This window comes from Eumetopias jubatus, unplaced genomic scaffold (genome assembly GCF_037043125.1).
Source record: "Eumetopias jubatus isolate StellerSeaLion01/CBP00866 unplaced genomic scaffold, mEumJub1_p1.0 scaffold_12, whole genome shotgun sequence".
Lineage (NCBI taxonomy): Eukaryota > Metazoa > Chordata > Mammalia > Carnivora > Otariidae > Eumetopias > Eumetopias jubatus.
In genome coordinates, this window is record NW_028274818.1 from 50,896,852 (window position 1) to 50,921,204 (window position 24,353).

Consider the following 24,353-nt stretch of genomic DNA (forward strand, 5'->3'; position numbering starts at 1 on the left):
AATATTGCCAGCACTATTTATTGAATAATGATGGCACTGCCTCTTTGTCTACTATGTATGTGTCTTTTTTTTTTAATTTTTTCAGTGCTTGCCAGGAATTGAAGACCATGATGAAATTCCTGCAAATTAGCTAGAGTAATTTGCACTAGTTGCTGCAACAAAACAGCCCTCACATTTCAGTGACCCTTCCTAGCTCAGTGCGAACTTTGGGAGTCATTCTTCCTGCTCCTTTGGGTGGTTCTTTCCCCAGCCTCAGTCTTTTTCTTCACATGTAGGCACGAATCAGTATTCAGCTGAAGACTTAAAGATGCTCTTTAGGTCTCTGGAGTTCTGTCTCTGTGTAGCTCTTTCCTTTCTGTAGCTCTGCCCTGAAAACTCTAGCCACTGGATTCTTAGCCACTTCCCAGACTTCCGGTTATGTTTCCTCAACTGAGAGAGACCACCTGGCACTGCCTGGGTCCTCTCTCCCTGGGGCGTGGCTTGGAGATGTTTTTCAGGCAGTCAGCTGGGGTAATTCTAGGGCTCCCCCTTTTTCAGCGTTCACAGTTCTGTGCTACCTGCTATCCAATGTCTAAAAGCATTGTTTCACACAGTGAGCCTGTTTTTTCAGTTTCATGTGGGAGGGTAAACTTAGTGCATGTTACTCCAAATTGGTCAAAAGTGGAGGTCCTTTGGATTCTTTTTGTTATTTTGTAAGTTGGAGTTCATTCCTAAGCAGTGTTTTTCGAGGAATGTGTAGGGGATTAGATTGTGTTCCCTAGAAGTAGAGCCTGAGATGGGAATTCTTAGGAGACTGATTTAATGAGGGTTTTCTCTGGGGAGGAGGGGAGCAAGGAAAGCAGAATAGGGCTGGGGGAGGAAACTGGGCCAGAATGAGGTTTCACGTGGCGACTAATTCTAGTCTAGTTTTCTGGGGAGCCAAAGTGCACTAGCCACACTGCAAGGTTGCTCCCAAGGAGGCTGGAGTTTTGTTTAGCCTTGTGTCAGGGATTGGCTGTTGGCTACTGGCATGGGAGGCAGGTGGAAGGATAGAAGCAGGTTAGAAAGGCAGCTCCCAGCTGAAGCACACACAAGGGCAATCTTCCAGAGAACAAGGCTGCTGTGAGCCATTAGCAGACAATACTCAGCAGCCAGGTGACTGTGCCAGGCAAAAGGAAGTGGGTTGGGCACCGTCAGTGTCCACTAGAGGTGGTAAGCATTTCAAGCACTTTTATGTATGAAAATATCTTTGTCCTGACCTCAAACTTGACTCATAATTTGGTTTTAAAATTTTAGGCTTAAAAAAGTTTACCCCCCAGGGGCGCCTGAGTGGCTCAGTCGTTAAGCGTCTGCCCTTGGCTTAGGTCATGATCCCAGGGTCCTGGGTTTGAGCCTCGCATGGGGCTCCCTGCTCCGCAGGAAGCCTGCTTCTCCCTCTCCCACTCCCCCTGCTTGTGTTCCCTCTCTCGCTGTGTCTCTCTCTGTCAAATAAATTAAAAAAAAAAGTTTACCCTCTGAACATTGTAGGCATTTTTTCTACTAGCATCTAGTATTGCTTATAATACATCAGTCTTAGTCAGCCTGGGCTGCCCCAGCAAACTTCCATAGACGGGGTGGCGAAAACAATATTTATTTCTCACAGCTCTGAAGGCTTGGAAGTCCAAGATCAAGGTGCTGGTAGATTTCGGATTTGGGGAGAGCTCTCTTCATGGCTTGTAGATGGCTGTCTTCTCTTTGTATCTTCACATGGCAGTGAGGAAAGAGAAGGCAGCAAGCTCTCATGTCTCTTATAAGGGCACTAATCCCATTTATGAAGGCTCCACCCTCGTGACCTAATCACCCCCAAGATCCACCTCCTAATAGCATCACATCGGGGTTAGGATTTCAATATAAGAATTTCAAAAAGACACAGGCATTCAGTCCATACAATATCCAATGTCAATCTGATTCTCATTATTTTAAAGTTTATTTATTTATTTATTTATTTATTTAAGTAATCTCTACACCCAACATGGGGCTTGAACCCACAACCCCAAGATCAAGAGTTCTGTGCTCCTCCAACTGAACCAGCTAGGCACTCCTGATTCTTATTATTTTAAAGTAATAGATATCTTCCTCTATATTGGCAATATTTTAGTATTTTCATGCCTGATGCTCTGAAATTTCACTGGCAAAATATTTTTTTTCATATTCTTGCTTGGCACTTGCTGGTAGTCCGATCTTACTGTCGTGATCCTAATCTGTCATGAATGATACTGTAATGATTGGGAATTTTTCATTCTGGTCTAGGAATTTTTCTTTTAACATTCCTTTGTCTATTTTTTCCCTTTATTATTCTTTTTTTTTAAAAGATTTTATGTATTTATTTATTTGAGAGAGAGAATGAGAGAGAGAGCATGAGAGTGGGGAGGGTCAGAGGGAGAAGCAGACTCCCTGCTGAGCAGGGAGCCCGATGCGGGACTCAATCCCCGGACTCCGGATCATGACCTGAGCCGAAGGCAGTCGCTTAACCAACTGAGCCACCCAGGTGCCCTTCTCTTTATTATTCTTAATCTATTCCTCAAACCTCTGAAAATTTCATTTTTTTAATTTTCATGTATTTTTTTAAAATTGATAGACTTCATTATTTAGAGCAGTTTTAAGTTTACAGAAACATTAAGCAAAGAGTACACAGAAATTCCATGTCGCCCCTCCTGTCACCAATTTCTCCTATTATTAACATACTGCATTAGTGTGGTACATTTGTCATAATTGATGAATTGAATATTGATACACTATTATTAACTAAAGCTTGTAGTTTTGTTTTTTCAAAGATTTTATTTATTTATTTGGGAGAGAGAGAGAGAAAGGGGGAGAAGGGCAGAGGGAGAGGGAGTAGAAGGCTCCCCACTGAGCAGAGAGTCTGATGTGAGCTCGATCCCAGAGTCCTGGGATCATGACCTGAGTGGAAAGCAGACGCTTAACTGACTGAGCCACCCAGGTGCCTTGAAGCCTGTAGTTTACATTAGGGCTCAATCTTAGTGTTCTATGGGTTTTGATATAGGTATGTCATCTGTCAACCATTATAGTATTACTCTGAATAGTTGCACTGCCCTAAAAATCCCCTATCCTCCACCTGTTTATCCCTCCTTCCCACTTCTCTAAATTCCCGGAAATGGCTGATATATTTACGGTCTCCATATTTTGCTTTATCCCAAATGCCATATTGTTAAAATTATACAGTATGTAGCCTTTCCGACTGGCTCCTTTCACTTAGCAATAAGCTATCCCTTCAGGGAGCGTGGATGTGGAAACAAACATATAAGCTGGGCACTTCCATAAGTGCTGAAGGAAGGAGGGTTTCATTTGAGTAGTCACTGTCTTGAGAGTATCTCAGAACTGGGTGAATGTTGAATTTCCATCTTCCTCCCTCTCTCCACTACTCCCCTGTCCATTAGATGATTCAGTGTTACCTAAAAGTTTATTCATCTTTTCTCTCTATGTATCCTTTACCCATATTAGGAGCCCTGCTTATCTAGATGATTCACTTTCACTGAGAGCTTTCCTGGGTCTTTAGCATAGAGGCAAATCTTACCACTGTTAGCCTCTTTAGGTAGAGCTGAATGGGAAGGGCTTAATCACCAAGGTCCTGGTTTTGATCTGATAAATGTACACATCCTCTGCTGGGGTGGGGGTTCGGTGGAGGATGTCCACCTGTCATTGGCATGTATTAGTTCTAGACTTATCATAGTTATCCAAGTAGGAGAGGAGGGAACCACCAACTGATTTAATGAGCCATTTATAGTTTCACAGTACCATCTGTATGTACTTAGATCAACTGTTCCACAGGTAGTCTCTTAAAAATTATCATAAATAATGCTCAAAGGTTTCATCATGCTTGGGGCTCTATTGGGAAGAAAGGCTTTGTTGCTGTCCAGTAACTTTCTCCTTAATATGTTTTGGACATGACTTTGTCTACTCTAGATTCTTCATTAGTCTATTATGATATACATATATATCATAAAGTCTATGTAATATACATGTAGATATAGTTACATATCCTAGCATACTAATATATAATACATACTATATTATGTATATGCTATATATTATACATACTACATATATTAATTACTATCTGCTATATATAGTATACACACGTGTACATATAGATACAAATATACATATATATTTGAGAAACTCCCCCAATTTTCTTGTTCACTGCTGGTCTTCCATTATGTTTTATGGTGCTGTTAAGGATTTATTCCTTTAAAGATCTCATTCATTTCCTTTTCAAGGTATTTTCAGAAAGAGAAGAGGCAAATGTATGATCTCAGTCTGCCATCTTGAACAAGCAATCACAGGAGTTTTTCATTTTTGTCATGAGTTCTAGCTCTGTATTCATTTGTAGGTTAGAATAGGAGGGAGAAATGACATGCTGGCTCAACAAACCAAGTCAAAGCTCCCCAGATTTTTCTGTCCCTTCACTCAGGTGAAAGAATCTCTTGCAGTATAAAAATGCAATAAATGTAATAAAAATAATGCAGAGAAAATTCCTATCAAGGAAGCAGGAGCATTGTTCTGCCATGATATACAAAGAAATGCTCAGTAATGATGTCTAGAGATGGGTACTTAAATATAAATTTGTATTGATATGTATTGATGTTATTAAATTAATCAATATTTAATAAGTGTACTAAAGGAAGGCAATTGGTCCACCCTCATGTCAGAGGGTGAGATGATTCATAGAAGAAAAGGAACACATTTTCTCAGTATTGTGTTTCTCTAAAGAGACCATTCAGAGGGACAATTATCTTATTAAATTGTTCTTTGGAAGAAGCAAATTCTTAATCTGTGTAGATAAACCAGGAAGTACTTCATGTCACCTAATCAACCAACATTCATTGAGCAATATGTAGTCTATACTGCATACGGTAGGCAGATTAAAAGTCCTGCCAAAGATGTCCATACCCTAATCACTGGAACATGTCAATATGTTACATTATAAGGCAAAGCGATTTTGCAGATGGAATTTGCTGGCTTTTAGAGAGATTATCCTGGATTATTTGGGTGGGTCCAATGTAATCACATAGGCCCTTGAAAGGTGGAGAAGGAAGGCAGAAGAATCAGAGGGATGCAGTGTGAAAAGGACTTGACTCACTGTTGCTGGTGAGAAAGGTAAGGGGCCATGAGCCAAGGAATGCTGGTGAATAGAAGCTGAGAATAGCCCTAAGTGGACAGCCAGAAAGAAAATAAGCCTATGACCTCAATCCTATGACCATATAAAATTCAATTCTGCCAACAACCTGAAGGAGCCCAGGAGCAGATTATCCCCAGAGCCTCCCGAAAGGAAAGCAGCTCTGCTGACACCTTGACTTGAGTCTTGTGAGACTTGATAGTGAAACCAGCAAACCTAGATTCTATTGTTTTGAGCTGTTAAATTTGTGGTAATTTGTTATGGCAGCAATAGAAAGTAATACACTTCTATTGACACTGTAGTGGATACCAATACTGAATTTAATTTTTAGGATGGGATTCAACTTGTAATTTCTTCTGATGTGTTATTAACATTGTTATATCTTGGTACAAACCAAGTATTTGAGAACGAGGTAGTATCATACAGTGAAGGAAGAAAGAATGAAAAATGGTGTATGATACTCAATTTTTACTCCTGTCATTGGCATGTATTAGTTCTAGACTTATCATAGATAAGTCTATGACTCAAAACTAACATATGCTCTTGTATCAGTTGAACTATTGTTGGACAGAAATTACCCAGATTCGGTAACCCTCAGTCGTTGAACAGGGGTGGAGTGCCAGGGTTTTGGCCAGCAGCTTTCTGCTTTGACCTAGTTTTTCCCAACTGAAGATAATACCAGTTTCTACTATCACACAATAAATTGGTAAGTGCAAATGCAGTTTATGAACTGGTTTAATGGTAGATGCCCGGGCTCTGGATGGGAGGACTCAATAGACTGAGAAAAGAAATACCTGTTGTTATCTGAATAAAGCAAATTAAAAATATAAGAATTACCATGTGGACTTAGGAAATAAGAGAAACAGGTCAGAATGAATCCTTGTTTTGTTTGACATCACCTTCAAAGGTAAACAATAGGCTCCCACACTAACTTCTCTTGCAACCTGATAAAAATCTAATTACAATTATTATAACCAAATACTATTCACCCTTCATTCTAGGTTGTTTACACAAATTCACAATTCAGTGCTACTTTAGCATTCCCAGTTTCTTACAGAATTTAGTAGATGATAGGAGCATGTACTGCAGTAGATATCACAGTATGACTGGCCTGCAATTACATCTGAATGCCCAAGGTACTAGGCAGAAAGAAATGTCACAATCTAGGAAGGAGTCTTGATGCAAATTACAGTGAACAGTTTGCTCTTTTAAATACAACTTGATTCTAGCTGTATACACTTTGCCAGATCGTTTGGTTATACCACATTGCATGCATGGGTGGTGAAATCCATGGAGCAAAAGATTTATGTGCTCGATTTCAAGATGATGTAGTTTTTTGTTTGTTTGTTTGTTCTATCCTTTATTACCTGGTCTCCACCTCATGATGACACCAATTGTTCTCTTTTGAATTCATTAGAATTTATTAGACCTCAATTTTTTTGGTTTATTATATTCAAGTGGATCTAAACCTACCCATATATTCATAAAATACATACATATTGCCACATAGCAGATGAGCAAAAATTTTTTTAAGATTTTGTTTATTTGCTTTTTTTTCTCGGCGCTGCCTGTGGAGGTGGCCGCCATCTGTTACTGGGCATCATGGCTGCCCTCAGACCTCTGGTGAAGCCCAAGATCGTTAAAAAGAGGACCAAGAAATTCATCCGGCACCAGTCAGACCGCTATGTCAAAATTAAGCGCAACTGGCGGAAACCCAGAGGCATTGACAATAGGGTGAGCAGAAGATTCAAGGGCCAGATCTTGATGCCCAACATTGGTTACGGGAGCAACAAGAAAACAAAGCACATGTTGCCCAGTGGCTTCCGGAAGTTCCTAGTCCACAACGTTAAGGAGCTTGAAGTGCTGCTGATGTGCAACAAATCTTACTGTGCAGAGATTGCTCACAATGTCTCCTCCAAGAACCGCAAAGCTATTGTGGAAAGAGCAGCCCAGCTGGCAATCAGAGTCACCAATCCCAACGCCAGGCTGCGCAGCGAAGAAAATGAATAGGCAGCTTGTTGTGCACATCATATTTGTGTTAATAAAACCATAAAACCTAAAAAAAAAAAAAAGATTTTGTTTATTTATTTGACAAAGAGAGAGAGTGAGACAGAGCGACAGAGAGCTGGAGCGGGGAGGAGAGGGAGAAGCAGGCTCTCCACTGAGCTGGAAGCCCAACGCGGGGCTCAATCCCAAGACCCCGGGATCATGACCTGAGCTGAAGGCAGATGCTTGACTGACTGAGCCACCCAGGTGCCCCGAGCAAATGTTTTTCTAGTCCATGTTATCTTTTCCCAGTCTTGGGGCACTTTTTTTTTGAAACTGACTAACCCTAGTCAGTAAGTTGCGTTTACATTCACACAGCTCCACCTATAATCTTTCATTGTTACAATACTTCTGATTGACCTAGGACATATTTTTACAATGCCTTGACTAAAATTGCTAGCAGTAGCTTGCCAAAGAGGTGCTTTAATAAAGGCTATTAACTTCTTTTAATATGTTGACTGACTTACCAAGGTATTAGTGCTATTAGTTTACTTTCCCTAAAAAGTGCTTGTAGTTTTACCTAGGGAGACTGGAAGAACAGAATAAAAGCTAACAATGCCATTTTAGCAATGAAAACAGTGTGATAGATATTTCCGGAAAAAAGTTGTCTGCAAACAGTAACTCTTAAGAAATTATAGTTCTCCATAGGTAACTGTCTACCTCCGGTTTTAATTCATAAGTTGGAGCTTTTCATTTTACCAGTAGATGACGGATTATTTTCTTCTAGATGTATTATTATGCTATGGCATTATGGAAACGTTTCTACTTCTCTCCTGTCCATTGACAAAAAAATATATTTCCTCCTTTTCCCTCCTCACTTTAGCTTTTTAATACCATGTTTATTTCATATCTCTTATTTTTTTTTAAACAGGGTAACCCCATTAAATTAAAAAAAAACTTAACAGGAAGCTATTATTCACTAAGAGATTTGCTTGGACAGCAAACAGGGCGAACAGGCAGCAAACTTCAGGTGAATCAGGCAGATAAAGCTTTTTAGAAAGGATCTTTTTGAGAGATTGGTTACAAAAGGGCAGGACTAGCTGGAGGTAGAAATCAGCAGCCTTATTTCCCTAACATATGATATTTGGATAAGTCACTTTGTTATTGATTGATTTTATTTTTTATTTTTACTTTTATTTTTTTTAAAGATTGTACTTATTTATTTGACAGAGAGATAGAGAACACAAGTAGTCAGAGTGGCAGGCAGAGGGAGAGGGAGAAGCAGGCTCTCCGCTGAGCAGGGAGCTGGACGTGGGGCTCCATCCCAGGACCCCAGGATCATGACCTGAGCCGAAGGCAGCCGCTTAAAACGGATTGAGCCACCCAGGCGCCCCTGTTTAGTTTTATTTTTAAGTAGTCTCTACACCCCACGTGGAGCTCCAACTCACAACCCTGAGATCAAGAGTCACATGTTCTTCCAACTGAGCCTGTTAGGCGCCCCCGGATTGGCCCCTTTGGAAATGTGTTGGGGAAGTTCAATCTTCTTGGTAAGTCCATTCCATCTTAACTTCTTTGGATTTTACCTCAGTAACAGTATTTTCGTAAAAGACTTTGGATTTTGTCTTGTCATTTTTGTCATTTATAGGATTAATATATTTAATAACGCAATGAAATTCTTTCAATTATTAAGGCGTAGTTTTTATTTTACATTTACTTTCATTTTTCATAATGTTTTCTTGTCTTCTCCTATTTGCTTCTTTTCCTGAGTTGTCTGACTTCCTTGTGTGTGTGTGTGTGTACGTGTATGTGTTTTGCCACGCTTCCTCTTTTCTCTTCTGCTTTTCCAGAACATCTTGCCTGTAGAAAATAATAATGACTGTGCACTTTTGAGAATAGTCTTTATAGATTTAACTGATATAAAAGGGAAATTCCATTGCATCACATCTCTTATCCCCTCAGCTTCCTTTTTTAAATTTAGATTTTACTGAAGCCAGGTTCCAAAGAGGTAATACTAAGTACTGATGATTTTTTCCTAGGAGACTTCTCAGCTAAGGTCATACCACTTTTGTCCCCTCAATAAGCTACCTGGAAGGAAGAGACCATTTTACATATTCCTCAGACATTCCCTGCATAACCATCACAGTATTTCTCAAAGGGTTAGGTTCACTTGGGTGCTGGTAAGAATGCATACTCATAGGCTCTACCCCAGATCTAGAGTCAGAATCTCAGGAGCCTGCAGTTTTATTTTTCATGCACTGAACTTTCTCCTGTGTCTTAACCTGAGTTTTTGGTCACTGCCTGGATTTGCTTACTTGAATATATATGTATTTACTCTGAGATATATATATATGTATGTATACATATATTTAAAGATTTTATTTATTTGACAGAGAGAGAGGGGGAGAGAGAGCACGAGGTGGGGGGAAGGGAGAGGGAAAAGCAGGCTCCCCATTGAGTAGGGAGCCTGATGCAGTTCTTGATCCCTGGGACCCTGGGATCATGACCTGAGCTGAAGGCAGATGCTCAACCGAGTCACCCAGGTGCTCCCTTGAATATATTTTCATCCCCTTACTCATACTCAGTACATCCCAAACTAAACCATCCACTGGCCATCTCCAATTCTGTCATCATGCTATCATCCCTGGACTCATCTTTGGAGTCATTCTTCTTTGTATTCCATAATTTTTTTTGTTAAGATTTTTTATTTATTTGACAGAGAGAGACACCGAGAGAGGGAACACAAGCGGGGGAGGGGAATGGAAGAGGGAGAAGCAGGCTTCCCGCTGAACAGAGAGCCTGATGCCGGGGCTCAATCCCAGGACCCCGAGATCATGACCCGAGCCGAAGGCAGATGCTTAACAACTGAGCCACCCAGGTTCCCCTGTATTCTATCATTTTAAAAATAGTTTTATTTAAGTAATCTCTATACCCAACATGGGGCTCGAGCTCACAACCTGAAATCAAGAGTCACACCCTCTTCCGAGTAAGCCAGCCAGGCGCTCCTGTATTCCAACATTTTTTACTTAATCGACTTACTGGCCTTTGTGCCAAGTACTGGGAAAGACAGTAATGAACAAAACAGATCACGGGTCATGCCCTCGGGGTTGGTAAAGATTCTTTTATGGAGAGTAACTTAATCCTATAGATTCTTTTGTGTTTTTCTCAGAATACTCCCTTACTTTCTTTGTCAGCACCCTAATCTAGAATCTCATCACATATGTTTGGACTGCCATCATTTTTTCCTAATTAGTTTCTTTGCTCCTAATCTCCCACCTCTTCTCAAAGATTAATCTGCTGAAACCTTAATCTTCAAAACAACACGTTGAATATATTTTACCCCCTCGCAATGCTTTCAATTTTTCCAATTGCCTATAGGTTATTTTCCAAAGTGGATTCAAGGCTTTTACAATCTGGTCCCCAGATGAATTTTTGCTGAATAAACTTTCCCCCCTATGAAATAGATATCCGAAATTGATGTAAGCATTTTTACTTATTTATTTTCTGGGCTCATGACTTTAATTATACTTTCTGCTTGACCAAGCTACACTTTTCTCTTAACGCCCATTCCCCAACCCCAAACATGGCTGGCCCTTAGCACTTGCTCTTGTTTCTGCTCTTATGGCATTTTTCTGCTTTACTCATTAAGCATTTAGCATGTGCTTCTTGGTAATGTTACTTATCTTTGTATGTATTTTTCCAGTTCTTCAATTATTCCTTAAGCTTCTTGAATGCAGGAACAGTGTTTTATAAACTTCATCTCTCCCTTGCCTGGTCCAGGCCTATAGGTACTATTTGATAAATATTCATCAGATTCTTTACACTTATTTTTTAATGCATTCCTTCATCCAGAAATTATTAAATGCCCAGTAAGAACCAATATGGTCCTGTCTTTGATAGAGCTTACAATTTAGTTGGAAAAACAGACTTTAAGCAAATAATTAAACTGAGACCAACTGCTTTATTCATTTGTTAGTCAGGAAATATTTAATAAGCACCTATCATAGGTATGTTACATCTTGGGAATACAAAGCTGAAGCAAATAGGTAGGAGAGGAGAATCATATATAAACCACTAAAATAAGGATGTAATAAGTGCAAACAAAATATCCTAGGAGCACAAAGTAGGGAGGGTGTAAATATCTCTGCTGAGGGGTCAGTAAGGCTTCACATTTCAGTTGGGTCTTGAAAGTGAAGTTAAATAAGGGTTTGGGTAATGCAATGTTCACACAAGGAGGGTGGTTCTTGGAGATCTGATAAGCTCATTCCTCTATCATCTTCTGAGCAGAAACATGAGCAGGTAATAGGAAGGTAAGCAGCAAAGGCAGAGTTCAGGATGACAGCCTTTTGATGGAACACTGCTCAGATGAATGGCTAGGTCTTTTTGCTGGGCCTTCATCTAGGCCCTTCCCTGGTTCTGTCCCTTCAGCATGGATAAAGGTTCCTAGGGAAAGGTCTTCAATACAAGGACAGAATTAAATCTGGGATCTTTCCCTCTAAGAACCACAGGATGACAGAATTGGAAAGGATATCGAAAATCACCCAGTTGTTTCTAATTTACATCCCCCAGAATCTTGGGGATTCTCAAAATGGCAAACGAAAATCTGTATTCAATTTTCGACATTCCAAAAAACTACCAGAAATTGCCCATCTTTTTGTGGTCTTAACTGCCAGGTTTCCTTGTTTTGTGCTAGAATCATATCAGATCCACATTACATCAAGATTCCGACTGAGCTGTGTTCAGATTAAATATAATTTGTTTTCCCATTATTGTTATGCTTAATTCGGTAATTTTTCAAGATACAAGAGAGCATGGTTGAACCAATAAAAGTGATAACATTTGCTACAATGTTTGCAATCTACAAAGCACCGTTCACTGACTTCATCTTAATTATGCCTCACAATACTGTTGAATGGTAAATCAGAGCCCAGACTCCTTGACTCTCAGTCCAGTGCTCTTTTCAACTGCTCAGAGCTCCTGGATTTTCTTCTCGCGTCCCGGTCTACAGAGCCTTTAAACCGCGGCTCGGAAGCACCTGCCCTGCCCTCACCACTGGGTCACATCACCTGCCACTTGGGCGACAGCGACAGCGACAGCGACCGCTCCCTCTCCACGTTCAAGAATGCGGCTCGCCCCTACGCAGGCGTGGTGCAGCGACTCCGCGCCGGCGCCGCTCCGAGCCTGAAGCCGAGACCCCGGGCAACCGCGAGGGTCGGAGCCCAGAGCGCGTGCGCAGTCCCTTTGCGAGTACTCCGCTCTTCTCCCAGCTCCCAAACCATTGTACCACCCTATCATTCATTCCACTCTCCGTAGCGCTTTCACCCTTTAGGATTGCCTGCCACCGCCCCCCGCCTCCCGCGGTACGTCACGAGCGGCAACAGCTGTGGACGAGCGCTGTAGGCGTTGCTAGGCCGCCACCGGGGGCGCGCTGCGCGCGTCCGAGCGGCCCGCGAAGCTGTCTCCGCCGCCGCTCCCGCCCCTTCCGCCGCTCGCGTGCGCGCACGGCCGGCTCTCGGCGCGCCCCGGTTGGCTGCGGTGGGGCCCGCGGCGGTGGCGGCCTCGGCAGCGTTAGTGGTTTCTACGCTTTCTTAGTTTCCTCCGCCCCCTCTTGTCGGACGCTGCTGTTTGCTCGCCTTAAAAAAAAATCAACTTTATTGTTCCTCAGCCCCACCTCCCGGCGCGGCGCGCGGCCTCAGGATGCACTGAGGCTGAGGGGAGGGAGGCGGCGGCGGGTCGCGGTCGCGGTCCCTCTCCGAGCGCCCAGCCGGAGGGGGGGAGTCACGATGTCCGGGAGCCGCCAGGCCGGGTCGGGCTCCGCCGGGACCAGCCCTGGCTCTTCTGCGGCCTCCTCGGTGACTTCCGCCTCCTCGTCCTTGTCCTCTTCCCCGTCGCCCCCTTCCGCGGCGGCGGCGGTGGCGGCGGCGGCGGCGGCGTCCGGCGGGGCGGCCCAGGCCGCGGGGTCGGGCGGCCTCGGGGGCCCGGCGCGGCCTGTGCTGGTGGCCGCCGCCGTGTCCGGCAGCGGCGGCGGGGCGGTGTCCGCGGGCCTGTCTCGGCTCAGCTGCTCGGCCAGGCCCAGCGCCGGCGTGGGAGGGAGCAGCTCCAGCCTCGGCAGCGGCAGCAGGAAGAGACCTCTGCTCGCCCCCTTGTGCAACGGGCTCATCAACTCCTACGAGGACAAAAGCAACGACTTCGTGTGGTGAGTTTGAAGAGCATCGCCCTCCCCTTCGCTGAATGAGGAGTTTGCCCTGTTTGGGCTGCTGGGGTCCGCTGGGATGGTGGTCTGGTTGGTGCTGTGGTGGTGTCTGCAGACCTTCAGGCTGGTGGTTGATGGGGTGAGATGGAGGAATGTTGGGAGTCCCGAGGCAAGGGTGCTGGGGGTGCTAAAGAGGTCAGTGCTGGTGGAGAGGAAGTGAGGGGAGTTGAGGGAATAATTAAAAGGGGCCGGAAGGAAGGTCAGATAAATGGTTGTGCATAAAAGGTGAAAGTTGGCCCTTGAATTTTCTGGCTGTCTGGTGAATTAGGTACCCTGTCGGTCCGGATTGCTTCTTGAAGGGAATTAAACTTGTAAAAGGAGAGGATTAAGCTTCCTGGGATGCTGAGGGATGGAGTTGGTCATAATTTGCTTATTGAAAGTATGGTAGATGGTGCTCTAGACGTGAGTATGGATATTTTAAGGAGAAGTAGTATTGCATGTCTGTATTCCCTCGTGCGTGTGTGTGTATAAATATCCTCCCACTTCAAAGGGTAGGCCACTTTTAAATCTGCTGTTGAGGCTACTGTAGTCATAAAGTCTGTTCACAAAAAATTCCACTTGTCACTGAATGCCTTGAAAGAGGGAACCACATTTATCAAACATTATCCATGTGTCAGATGTAACTGACGTTTGTATAACAGGCTGTAGTGTACTGGAACTTCTGATTTGAGAAACGCCAGGTATTAGACATTTTGTCATCATAGTTGGCACCTTGAATGATACACAGCAGTATTCAGTTATGATATTTGCCATAGATGGGTTATCCATATTAAGTGAAAGATGGAGTTGATTGTTTTACTGAAAGTGTTTTGAGATTTTTATTGTTTTTGGAATCCAGAACCCAGTCCAAATGGTAGGATTATGAGAAAGGAATTGCTTTTAGCTAAATGAGAACGGGTAGGATTTTACGCTTTTCCTTTGGAGGAAATTGTTGATAGACTTAGAATATTAGTAGGAAGTTGGCCTGCACTGTCGTTGTGGGGGAAGTGGATTTATTTCAGGGTTGAAGTTGATGTGAGTTGGCATCATTAAATAAGATAGGGCTAGAAGCTGGAACTATAGGAAGGATATTGATTAGGCTTAAGAGTTTCTAGTTCTTGCAGTAAAAATATCTTCATATTTTTGCTTTGGTCTTAAATTATTCTGGACTCAGAATTAATTCATTTTTCATTGAAACCTGGCTATAATTGTGATTGTTATTTATAAATAATTTAACCAGAGTATGGGTGGATCTAAGAGGTGTTTGTGCTCATACCCAGTAGAGTGCCATATGATGAAGTGGAAGCTGAGAAAACAAAATGAGGATTTTCAGAATTTGTCTTTTTAGCCACCATTTGCATTTTAATTTTCAATAGGCTAAAAGAAAACAAATATGCCAGCATTCATATAGGTGCACTGAAATAGTGTAGAAGATGTGAGAAATAAGGGAATCAATAATTTATTCAACAGATATTTATTTGGCACATACTGTCTGCCAGTATGAGTTGCATTACTATTGGCCATTTTGTAGGGAATTGGAGAGCCATAGTGTAGTATAAGCAGCTGGCACTGATTTATTTATTTTTTTTGCAAGGGTGTGGTGGTGTTGGTATGATTATTAAAATTTTTGTCACCTAATTTTTAATGATTTCAGTCTACTCTCCCAAGTCCTAACTGGGAAGTGCCCAGTGAAAGTCTTCAGTTAAAAATTGTGAATATTTCATTTTCTAAAGAATTCATTAATGGGAATCTATTTTCCCAATTCTCAAGCTAGATTTGATTTGGCCAAGCTTTTGGGGTAGAAGATAGGGATTAGTCAAGGCCCAAGAAATCTTTTTCATTTCTAATTGTCTCTGGGTGGCTGGTCTTGTCTTGTGTGCTTCAAGGTCAGACTGTGAACCAACCCAAATTACTCTATGCTTTTACATCTAAGTGAAGCTAAAGTTTGAATAATGGTGATAATTCCTTATTCATCACATTTTAAAGATCTGTTTATATTTCACATTTCATTTTATCCCTAAGAACAGTTCTGGGAAGTTATAGATAACTTCTGATTTTGATGTGATACTAATGTAATTGTATCCCCATTGAGACACAAAGAAGTAACTTTGTTTCAGATTGGATAGCTAAGGGGCAAAATGAGAACTCAGATCTCCCAGTTCTCAACTTAGTGCTTTATTTGTGTGGAATTAGAAAATTTGTAAGTACATGTATTTAGCCTAGTGGGCCTTTTTTTTTTAAGACTTTTTAAAAAGATTTTATTCATTTGACAGAGAGAGAGAGAGAGAGAGCGCACGCACAAGCAGGGAGAGGGAGAGGGAGAAGCAGACTCCTTGCTGAGCAGAGAACCCTCCATGGGAACCCTGGTATCATGACCTGAGCTGAAGGCAGATGCTTAACCGACTGAGCCACCCAGGTGTCCCCAAAAGATTTTATTTTTAAGTAATCTCTATGGTGAACAGGAGGCTCGAACTTATAACCCCAAGATCGTGAGTCGAGTGCTCCAACTGAACCAGCCAGGCACTCCTAGCCTAGTGGCTTGTAAATGTGGTAGGTTGGAGGGAAACAGCTGTTGCATAATCACAGGAGAGAAATGTTTTTATCCCTGACCACTCCTTCCTCCTGCCTGCTTGCCTGCCCACATCAAGAGGCGGGACCAGAATTGAAGGCTGGAATAGTAGGGTAGTTTGGAAAAGCTATCCAGGTGATAGTGAAATGGCCTTTTACCCTTTTTTGAGAACAGTTGATAAAGTCAAATGCCTGATTTTCATTAACACACATTGGCCTCTCGACTTATATCATATTTGAAAGTAAGTTTATATTTAATTGCAGAATTGATCAACATTTCAGGGATTTATGGTTTTCACTTAACTATTGGTTTCATACAAAGTATTATCAAGTTGCAGATAATTCTAACAGTGTTTTATAGTTGGAGAATCTCTAGTGTAGGAGAGAGTAGTATTTAGTTTGAAGTTGGGTAAATCTTTGAAATTCAAAGGAAGTTTTTGTTACTTGATTTTTCTAATTTTTCTTACGTGATCCATTTAACTAAACTATGAGTCTAAGATAACATCTTTCTTTTTTCTTTAAAGATTTTATTTATTTACTTGAGAGAGAGAGAATGAGAGATAGAGAGCACGAGAGGGAAGAGGGTCAGAGGGAGAAGCAGACTCCCTGCTGAGCAGGGAGCCCGACGTGGGACTCGATCCCGCGACTCCAGGATCATGACCCGAGCCAAAGGCAGCCGTTTAACCAACTGAGCCACCCAGGCGCCCAATATTATCTTTCTTCTAGCACATTACTACTGCCTCTGCGTTAGCTTTTCCAACTACCTGAAATTACGTTTTCTATCCCTGCAAGTCTCAGTTATTCTGAGGTGGAAATAAGTATTTTCAAGTAGATAGTAAGCCCCTTGTTAATTCTGATCACCTGCCTGATACAAAATAGGTAGGACCTACATTAAATAGATCTGCCATTTAATAAATATGTGACTGCCTCTCTTGTGTCATACTATTAATAATAGACTGTCCTGAAGAAGCTCACGATTTAATGTGAAGAGAGACTTTTAGTCATATAATTATAGTATCATATCCTGGCATCGTTGCTTCTCTTAGTACCATGGCAGGTGTTACTCTTCTAAATTCACATGTCTCACCGTCCTCAAGCAGCCATTACCTGTTAATCACATTTAGCACTAAAGATGAAACCTGTTGATCACTGTTGCTACTGTTGCTACTGTGTTTTTCAAATTATCAAAAATTGAAATAAAATAGGACATACCACATAACTTGTCATGATAAAGATAACTTTGAACTTTTGGTTATTACATACTTACAGTGTTTATCTTATGGGGTATCGGTGAAAAAAAATTTGAAAGTCATTGAATTATGGTATATAATTTTCCTTGTGACAGAAAAGTAAGTGGAAGATTTAGGTGACCTTTTGAAACCACAGTGAGCTTATAAATAGGACTAACTGTAATTTAGAGAGCTTTTAAAGCATATTCAACTATTGAAATAAACTTTAAAATTCATTATGTTATTGTTGTAACATCAGGCAAGAACTTCCTTCAGTCCGCAAAACTGAAACTGGATGAATCTTTTGCTTTATAATGCACGCACCATTTGGATGACAATGATGGCGAAAGATACTCTGCAGGAAATGATATCAAATCATAGCAGTTCATTATGGTCTTTCTGGCTATCAAATGATGGATTGTCAGCATTGTTGTCAGCCGACTTAGGTGAATCAAATGGTAGAGTGAATGAAAGAGGAGATGAAGCAGGATGTGAAAGACCATCAACTTGAATTCTGGTCTGTAAATTGAGAGGGAGATAGTGATGCAGTAGTGGTTCTTTAGTAAAGAATGTGTTGATTAGTAGCTACCCTTTCCTTTTACAAACCTTTCCTGATAATAAGCCAACATTACTTATTTGATCATATTCTAAAAATTGCTACTTTTTTATTTAAAAACTTTAAAAAAAATTTAAGTAATCTCTATACCCATTGTGGGGCTCGAACCCTCAACCCCAAGATCAAGAGTCATATGCTCTACTGACTGAGCCAGCCAGCCAGATGCCCCTAAAAATATTGTTACTGATTAAAGTAACTAAAGCCTTAAACCTTGTTGCTGATTTTTTCTCCTTGCAAATGTATATTGTTACTGGTGTTTTCTGTCTGTTTTAAATAATTATTTTAGCCTGCAACGCTTTTCCTCAAAGCTTCTGTAGCTTGAGAGGAAAGCTTTAACAGTAGAATTAGTCTTCTCTTTCCTGTTAAGATTTGTACTGTACAGAATAAAACACTTCTTAAATTCTTGTTTTATATGTGGTGTCTCCCCATCTTTGCTCTTCACTTTGCCCTCTTTATTTATATATGTATGTGGCAGGTTCTAGACATATAGATTCCTACCATCTTAACTAACATTTCATTGAGAGTAACATGTTTTCTCTTCATATCTTCATATATAAGTTAATTATTCTTTCAATTTTTGGTAATTAAGTTTCATGAACTGATTTTTGTCTCTATGTAGAGAGGAAGGTGGTTTGTAATAGGCGGTCTGATATCTGTTCATTGTAATTCTAGTATTAACCTATGGAAGTCCATCCTTCTCTCTTCCTAGTCTGTGTGGTTTGGTGTGGGTGTTCTTCCCCAAATTCAGAGTTGGAACACATGATACCAGGCGCAAGTCATGTACTGGAATTCTCTGGCCTCAGTATTAGTTCAAGGATGGGCATTTTGGCTTTAATAGAGGTAATGAGACAAAATGGGTTAAGTAAAAATTACAGATAACTACTTTTGGGACTCTTTTAGATACTTTAAACTCAGAGTTAATAAATGCCACGTTCACTCCGAAGTGAATGTTAACCATTGGCTTGCTATATGTACTCCTAATAAAATATGTGCTATAGTATAAGCTGTTATTATTTGCCAGGCACTATTCTAATGGTTTAACATTAGCTATTTAATCTTCACGATAATTGTTTGACACAGATACTTTTATCATTTCCATTTTATAGATGAGGAAATGAAGGTAGAGAGGAAGATTTTATTTATTTGAGAGAGAGAAAGCAACAGAGGGGTTGGGGTTGAGGGGGCAAAGGGAGAGGGAGAAGCAGGCTCCCTGCTGAACAGGAAGCCTGACTTGGGGCTCAGGACGCTGAGATCATTATCATTACCTGAGCCAAAGGCAGATGCTTAACTGACTGAGCCACCCAGGTACCGCAGAAATCACTATTTTTGTATAGATCAATACCATGAGTTTTGACAAATGAATACATCTGTGTAACCACCACCCTAATCAAGATCTAGAATATTTTCATCACTCTAGAAAGTTCATTTGTGCCAACACTTCACACTCTATCTGCTATCCTCCCTTTGACACCTGGCAACCAGTGATTTTTCTAGCACTATAGTTTTGCCTTTCCTAGGATTAAAAAAAAAAGATTTTATTTATTTATTAGCGAGAATGAACACATGAAGACATGGACGAGCGGGGGAAGGGGTAGAGGGCGAGGGAGGATCAGACTCCCTGCTGAGCAGGGAGCCCCATGTGGGGGCTCTGTTCCAGGACCCCAGGATCATGACCTGAGCTGAAGGCAGGCGCTTATCCTACTGAGCCACCCGGGCACCCCTTTCCTAGGATTTTGTATTAAGGGAGTCATTCAGTATGTAGTTTTTTGTGCCTGACTTTTTTTATTTGGCATAATGTTTTTCAGATTTAATGTTGAATATACCACTAATTTTTTTCTTTTAATTGATGAGTAGTATTCATGGATATAACATGATTTGAGTTTTTTTGTTTTCTAGTTTTTGGCAATTGTGAAGAAAGTTGTAAACATTTACGTTCTGGTATTTGTGTGGATATACCTTCTTATCTCTTGGGTAAATATTTAGGAGTGTATTGGCTGGGTTGTATGGCCAAGTATATGTTTAACTTTATAATACACTGCAAAACTGTTTTTAAAAGTGGCTGTATCATTATCATTTTGCATTTCTTTTTTTTATAAGGAATTTCTTTTTTTAAAAATGATTTTATTAGAAAGAAGAGTGCACTGGTGCATGAGCAGGGGGGAGGGGCAGAGGGAGAGGGAGAAACAGATTCCCTGCTGAGCAGGGAGTCAGATGTGGGACCCAGTCCCAGGATCCCGTGATCATGACCTGAGCAGACCTGAGCAGATGGCAGATGCTTAACCGACTGAGCCACCCAGGTGCCCTATTATTTTGCATTTCTATCAGTAATGTAGAAGAGTTCCAGTTCCATATTCTTGCCAACATTTGGTGTTTCAGTTTTTTTCAAAGTCTTTCAAATTTTAGTTATTCTACTGGGTGTGTAGTAGTATTTCATTATCATAATTTGAATTGCTTTAATGACTGATGACATTGAACATATTTCCATGTGCTTATTTTCTCATTTGCATATCTTTTATAAAATGTTCTAATCTTTTGCTCTTTTTCTCTTGTTTGTCTTAAACATGCTGGATACAAGTCTTTTGTCAGTCCTACATATTGTCATGTTTTCTCCCGGTCTTGTTGCTTACCTTTTTGTTTTTTTAACAGTGTCTTTTGAAGTGCAAAAGTTTTAAATTTTAAGTCCATTGTATCAGTTGTTCCTTTTATGGTTTATGACTTTTGTGTTCTATCCAAGAATTTGTTGCCTAGCATGAAGTCCAAAGATTTTCTTATATATTTCTTCAAGATGCTTTATAGTTTTCCCATGGGTAGATAAATGATCATTTCATGTTAGTTGTTAAATACTGAGTGTGGTAAGGATTGAAGATTTTTCCTCTCCTCTATTGATAACCAGTGATTGTGGCACCCATTTGTTGAAAAGGCCATCTTTGTTCATTGAATTTTCTCGGAACCTTTTTAAAAAATTAATTAGCCATAGGTGTATAAGTTTATTTCTGGAGTCTTTGTTCTTTTGATCTGTATGTTTATCCTATGCCAATACCACACTGTCTTGATTACTGTATCATTTTAGTAAATCTTGAAATCAGATAGTGTAATTTTGTTTCTGTATTTCAAAGTCATTTGGTTATTTAGGTCCTTTGCATTTCTACATGGATTTTAGAATTAACTTACCAATTTCTTCAAAAAAGCATGCTAGGATTTTAATTTGAGTTCCTTTGAATCTATGACTCAATTTGGGAAGATACGATATCTTAACGGTATTGAATCTTTGAACCATGAACATAGTATATTTCTTCAATTATTTAGGTCTTTAATTTCTCTTAGCAGTGTTTTATAATTTTGTAGTTTTTCAGTGTTTGGAACTTGCATGTCTTTTGTTAAACTTAGCCCTGAGTAGTTCATGTTTTTGATGATGATGTAAATATTATTTTAATTTCAATTTTTAATTGTTGCTAATATATAGAAATAAAATTTTTGTATGTTGACCTTATATACTGTGATTGTTAAATTTACTTGTTACAACAGTTTTTTCGGTCGATCCTTTGGGGTTTTCTGAGAATACAATCATGTCATCTGCAAATCAAGACAGCTTTACTTCTTTTTTTTCCAACTTCTAGTTTTACTTCTTTTTTTATGCCCTATTCACTAATTTTTTAAAGGGATTGTTTTGTATTTTCATGAGTAATACTGGTCTGTGGTGTTCTTGTAAAAAATATATATCTTGATGTGTCTTCACTGGTCACCCTGTGATCTTTGTGTTGTCTGTATTCTAATTTCTTCTTATAAGGACACCAGTCAGTGGACTAGAGCCCAATATATGATTTCATTTTACCTTAATTTACCTCTAAGGCCCAGTTTCCAGATACAGTCACATTTGGACATACTGGGGGGCTAGGATTTCAACATATGAATTTGGGGGAAGACGCAGTCCAGCCCATCACACAGGGTAATGCTGGCAATCCCCTTTCTAAAGGGGGATGAGAAATGTTGTCTCTTCTGTTTTCTGAAAGAGTTTGTATGGAATTAGTATGTTTCTTCCTTAAGTGTTTGGTAGAATTCATCAATGAAGCCAAAGTTTTTGTGGGAGGGTTTTATTTATTACTTCAGTTTCTTTAATAGATAAAGGGATATTCCTGTTCTTTATTTCTTGAGTAAGCGTTGGTAGTTTGTCTGCTAAGGGATTTGTCCATTTCACCCACGTTATTGAACTTATCGACATAAGTTCATAATATTTCCTTAAACTTTTAATGCTTACGGGATTGGAAGGGATGCTGCCTCTTTCATTCCTGATAGTGGTAATTTGTGTTTTCTCTTTTTTCTTGAACAGTTTAGAAGATTATCAATTTTATTAATCTTTTCAAATTACTCGTTTTGGTATTTTGGTTTTCTATATAGTTTGTCCATTTTCTATTTCACCAATTTTTGGATTTATTTTTATTACTTCTTTCCTTCTATTTTAAATTTCATCTTTTTTTGGTTTCTGAATATGGAAACTTAGATAATTGATTTGGCCTTATTTTCTAATCCTCACATTAGTGGTATCTTTTAATTTTCATTCAGTTCAAAATACTTTGTCATTTCCATTTTGATTTCTTGTTTGAACTGTGGGTTATTTAGAAATATTTAATTTCTCAGTGAGAATTTTCTGGATATTGTGTTTTTGATTTTTAATATAATTCAGCTTTGTTCAGGGAATATGATTTGTATGAATTCAGTCCTTTTTTTTTTAAGATTTGTTTATTTGAGAGAGAGGGAGAGACAGAGTATAAACAAGGGGAGAAGCAGAGGGAGAGGGAGAAGCAGACTCCCTGCTGAGCTGGGAGCCCTAAGTGGGGCTCCATCCCCGGACCTGGAGATCGTGACCTGAGCTGAAGGCAGACCCTTAACCATCTGAGCCACCCAGGTGCTCCTGAATTCAGTCCTTTTAAATTTATTGAGACTTGTTTCATGGTCCTCCGTAAGCTTTATCTTTGTTAATATATGCCCTTGAAAAAAATAGTATTTTGCTGTGTGTAGGTTGGTTTATTCTATAAATGTCAAATAGTCAGGTTGGTATTACATTCTGTATGCCCCTGTTGATTTTCTATATACTTGTTTTATCAATTCCTGAAAGAAGAATGTTACAATCTTTAACCATTCCAACTATAATTGTGGATTTGGCTGTGTCTTGTTTTAACTTTGTCAGCTTTTGCTTTGTGTATTTTGAAGTTTTGATAGTAGGGCACACACATTTAGAGGTGGCAAATTGATTTCTTTATCATTTGAAATGTGTCTCTTTATTCCTGGTAATATATGTTGTGAAATCTAATTAGTCTGATGTTAATATAGCCTTTCCACCCTTCTTTTTGTAAGTGTTTACATGGCATGGTTTTGTTTTGTTTTTTGTCCTTCACTTTTCTACATGTTTTAAAGTACGTTTCTTATACATAGCGTATGTTTGAATCTTCCTTTTTAATTTAGTAAGATGATTTGCCTATTCATTGGATTGGTTAGGCTGTATATATTTGTATTGTGCTGCCTGGGTGGCTCAGTCAGTTAAGCATCTGCCCTCTGCTCAGGTCATGATCCCGGGGCCCTGGGATTGGAGTCCCGCATTTCTCCCTTCTCGGCAGGGAGGCTTGCTTCTCCCTCTGCCCCTCCCTCTGCCCCTCCCCGCTGCTCACACTCTCAAAAAAAAAAAAAAAGAAAAGATTTATTTATTTGAGAAAGAGAGAGAGAGAGCAGGGGGAGGGGGAAAAAGAGAATCTCAAGCAGACTCCCCACTGAGTACAGAGCCAATGGGCACAATCTCAGGACCCTGAAATCATGACCTGAGCCAAAATCAAGAGTTGGATGCTTAACTGACTGAGCCATCCAGGTGCCCCTAGGCTGTTTATATTTTAACATTGTTATAATAAGCTTGGTTTTATGTGTATGTCTTGCTTGCTCTTTGTTTTCTATTTTTCTCTTCCATTCTGTTTTTGTCTTTTTCTTCTTTCCTTCCTTCTTTTGGATTAATTGGGTATTTTTAAGATTTCTATTTTATTTCCACTATTAACTTATTAGTGATAGTTGTGTGGGGTGAGGGTGTGTGTGTGTGTGTGTGTGTGTGTGTGTGTGTGTGGGGGGCAGGGAGTTCTTTAGGGTTTACAATACTCATTTTTAACTTTTCATGCTCTGCCTTCAAATAATGTTACATTATTTCATATACAATGTAAGAATTTTGCAATAGTGTGCTTCCATTCTGTAGGATTTATTTTGTTACTGCCTCGTGGCTGGAAATATAAATTCTCTATTCCTTTTATTAAATTAAGGTAAAATTCATACCTCATAAAATTCACCATTTTAACCAACTAAAGTGTACAATTCAGTGGTTTTTAGTACATTGCCAGTATTGTGCAACCATCACCACTCTCTGTTCCAGAACATGTTCATCACTCCAAGAGGAAACCCAATTCTCATTAAATAGTCACTTCCCTTCTCTTCCCTTGGCAACCACTAATATGCTTTCTGTCTGTATAGATTTGCCTGTTCTCGACATTTCATATAGATGGAATCATACAATATGTGGTCTTTTGTGTCTGGCTTGTT

General features: G+C 40.1%; 1 protein-coding gene and 1 pseudogene across 6 annotated transcripts in view; both read left to right on the forward strand.

Annotated features, from left to right (window-relative positions):
• The first annotated feature begins 6,690 nt into the window (after positions 1–6,690).
• On the forward strand, positions 6,691–7,211 carry LOC114223956 (large ribosomal subunit protein eL32 pseudogene; annotated as a pseudogene).
• Positions 7,212–12,658: 5,447 nt separating this feature from the next.
• The window catches only part of COP1 (COP1 E3 ubiquitin ligase), a 246,412-nt gene continuing 234,717 nt past the window's right edge, over positions 12,659–24,353 (forward strand). For 3 of the 6 annotated variants that reach the window (XR_003612276.2, XR_003612278.2, XR_003612277.2), the window contains exon 1: positions 12,660–13,334. Coding sequence is in view for 1 of the 6 variants with exons in the window: in XM_028122995.2 (XP_027978796.1) it covers positions 12,922–13,334 (413 nt within the window). In the remaining 5 variants the exon portion in view is untranslated. Of the gene's footprint in view, positions 13,335–24,353 lie in introns of all 6 variants that reach the window. The other 3 variants (XR_003612279.2, XR_003612280.2, XM_028122995.2) reach the window with 2 other exon arrangements.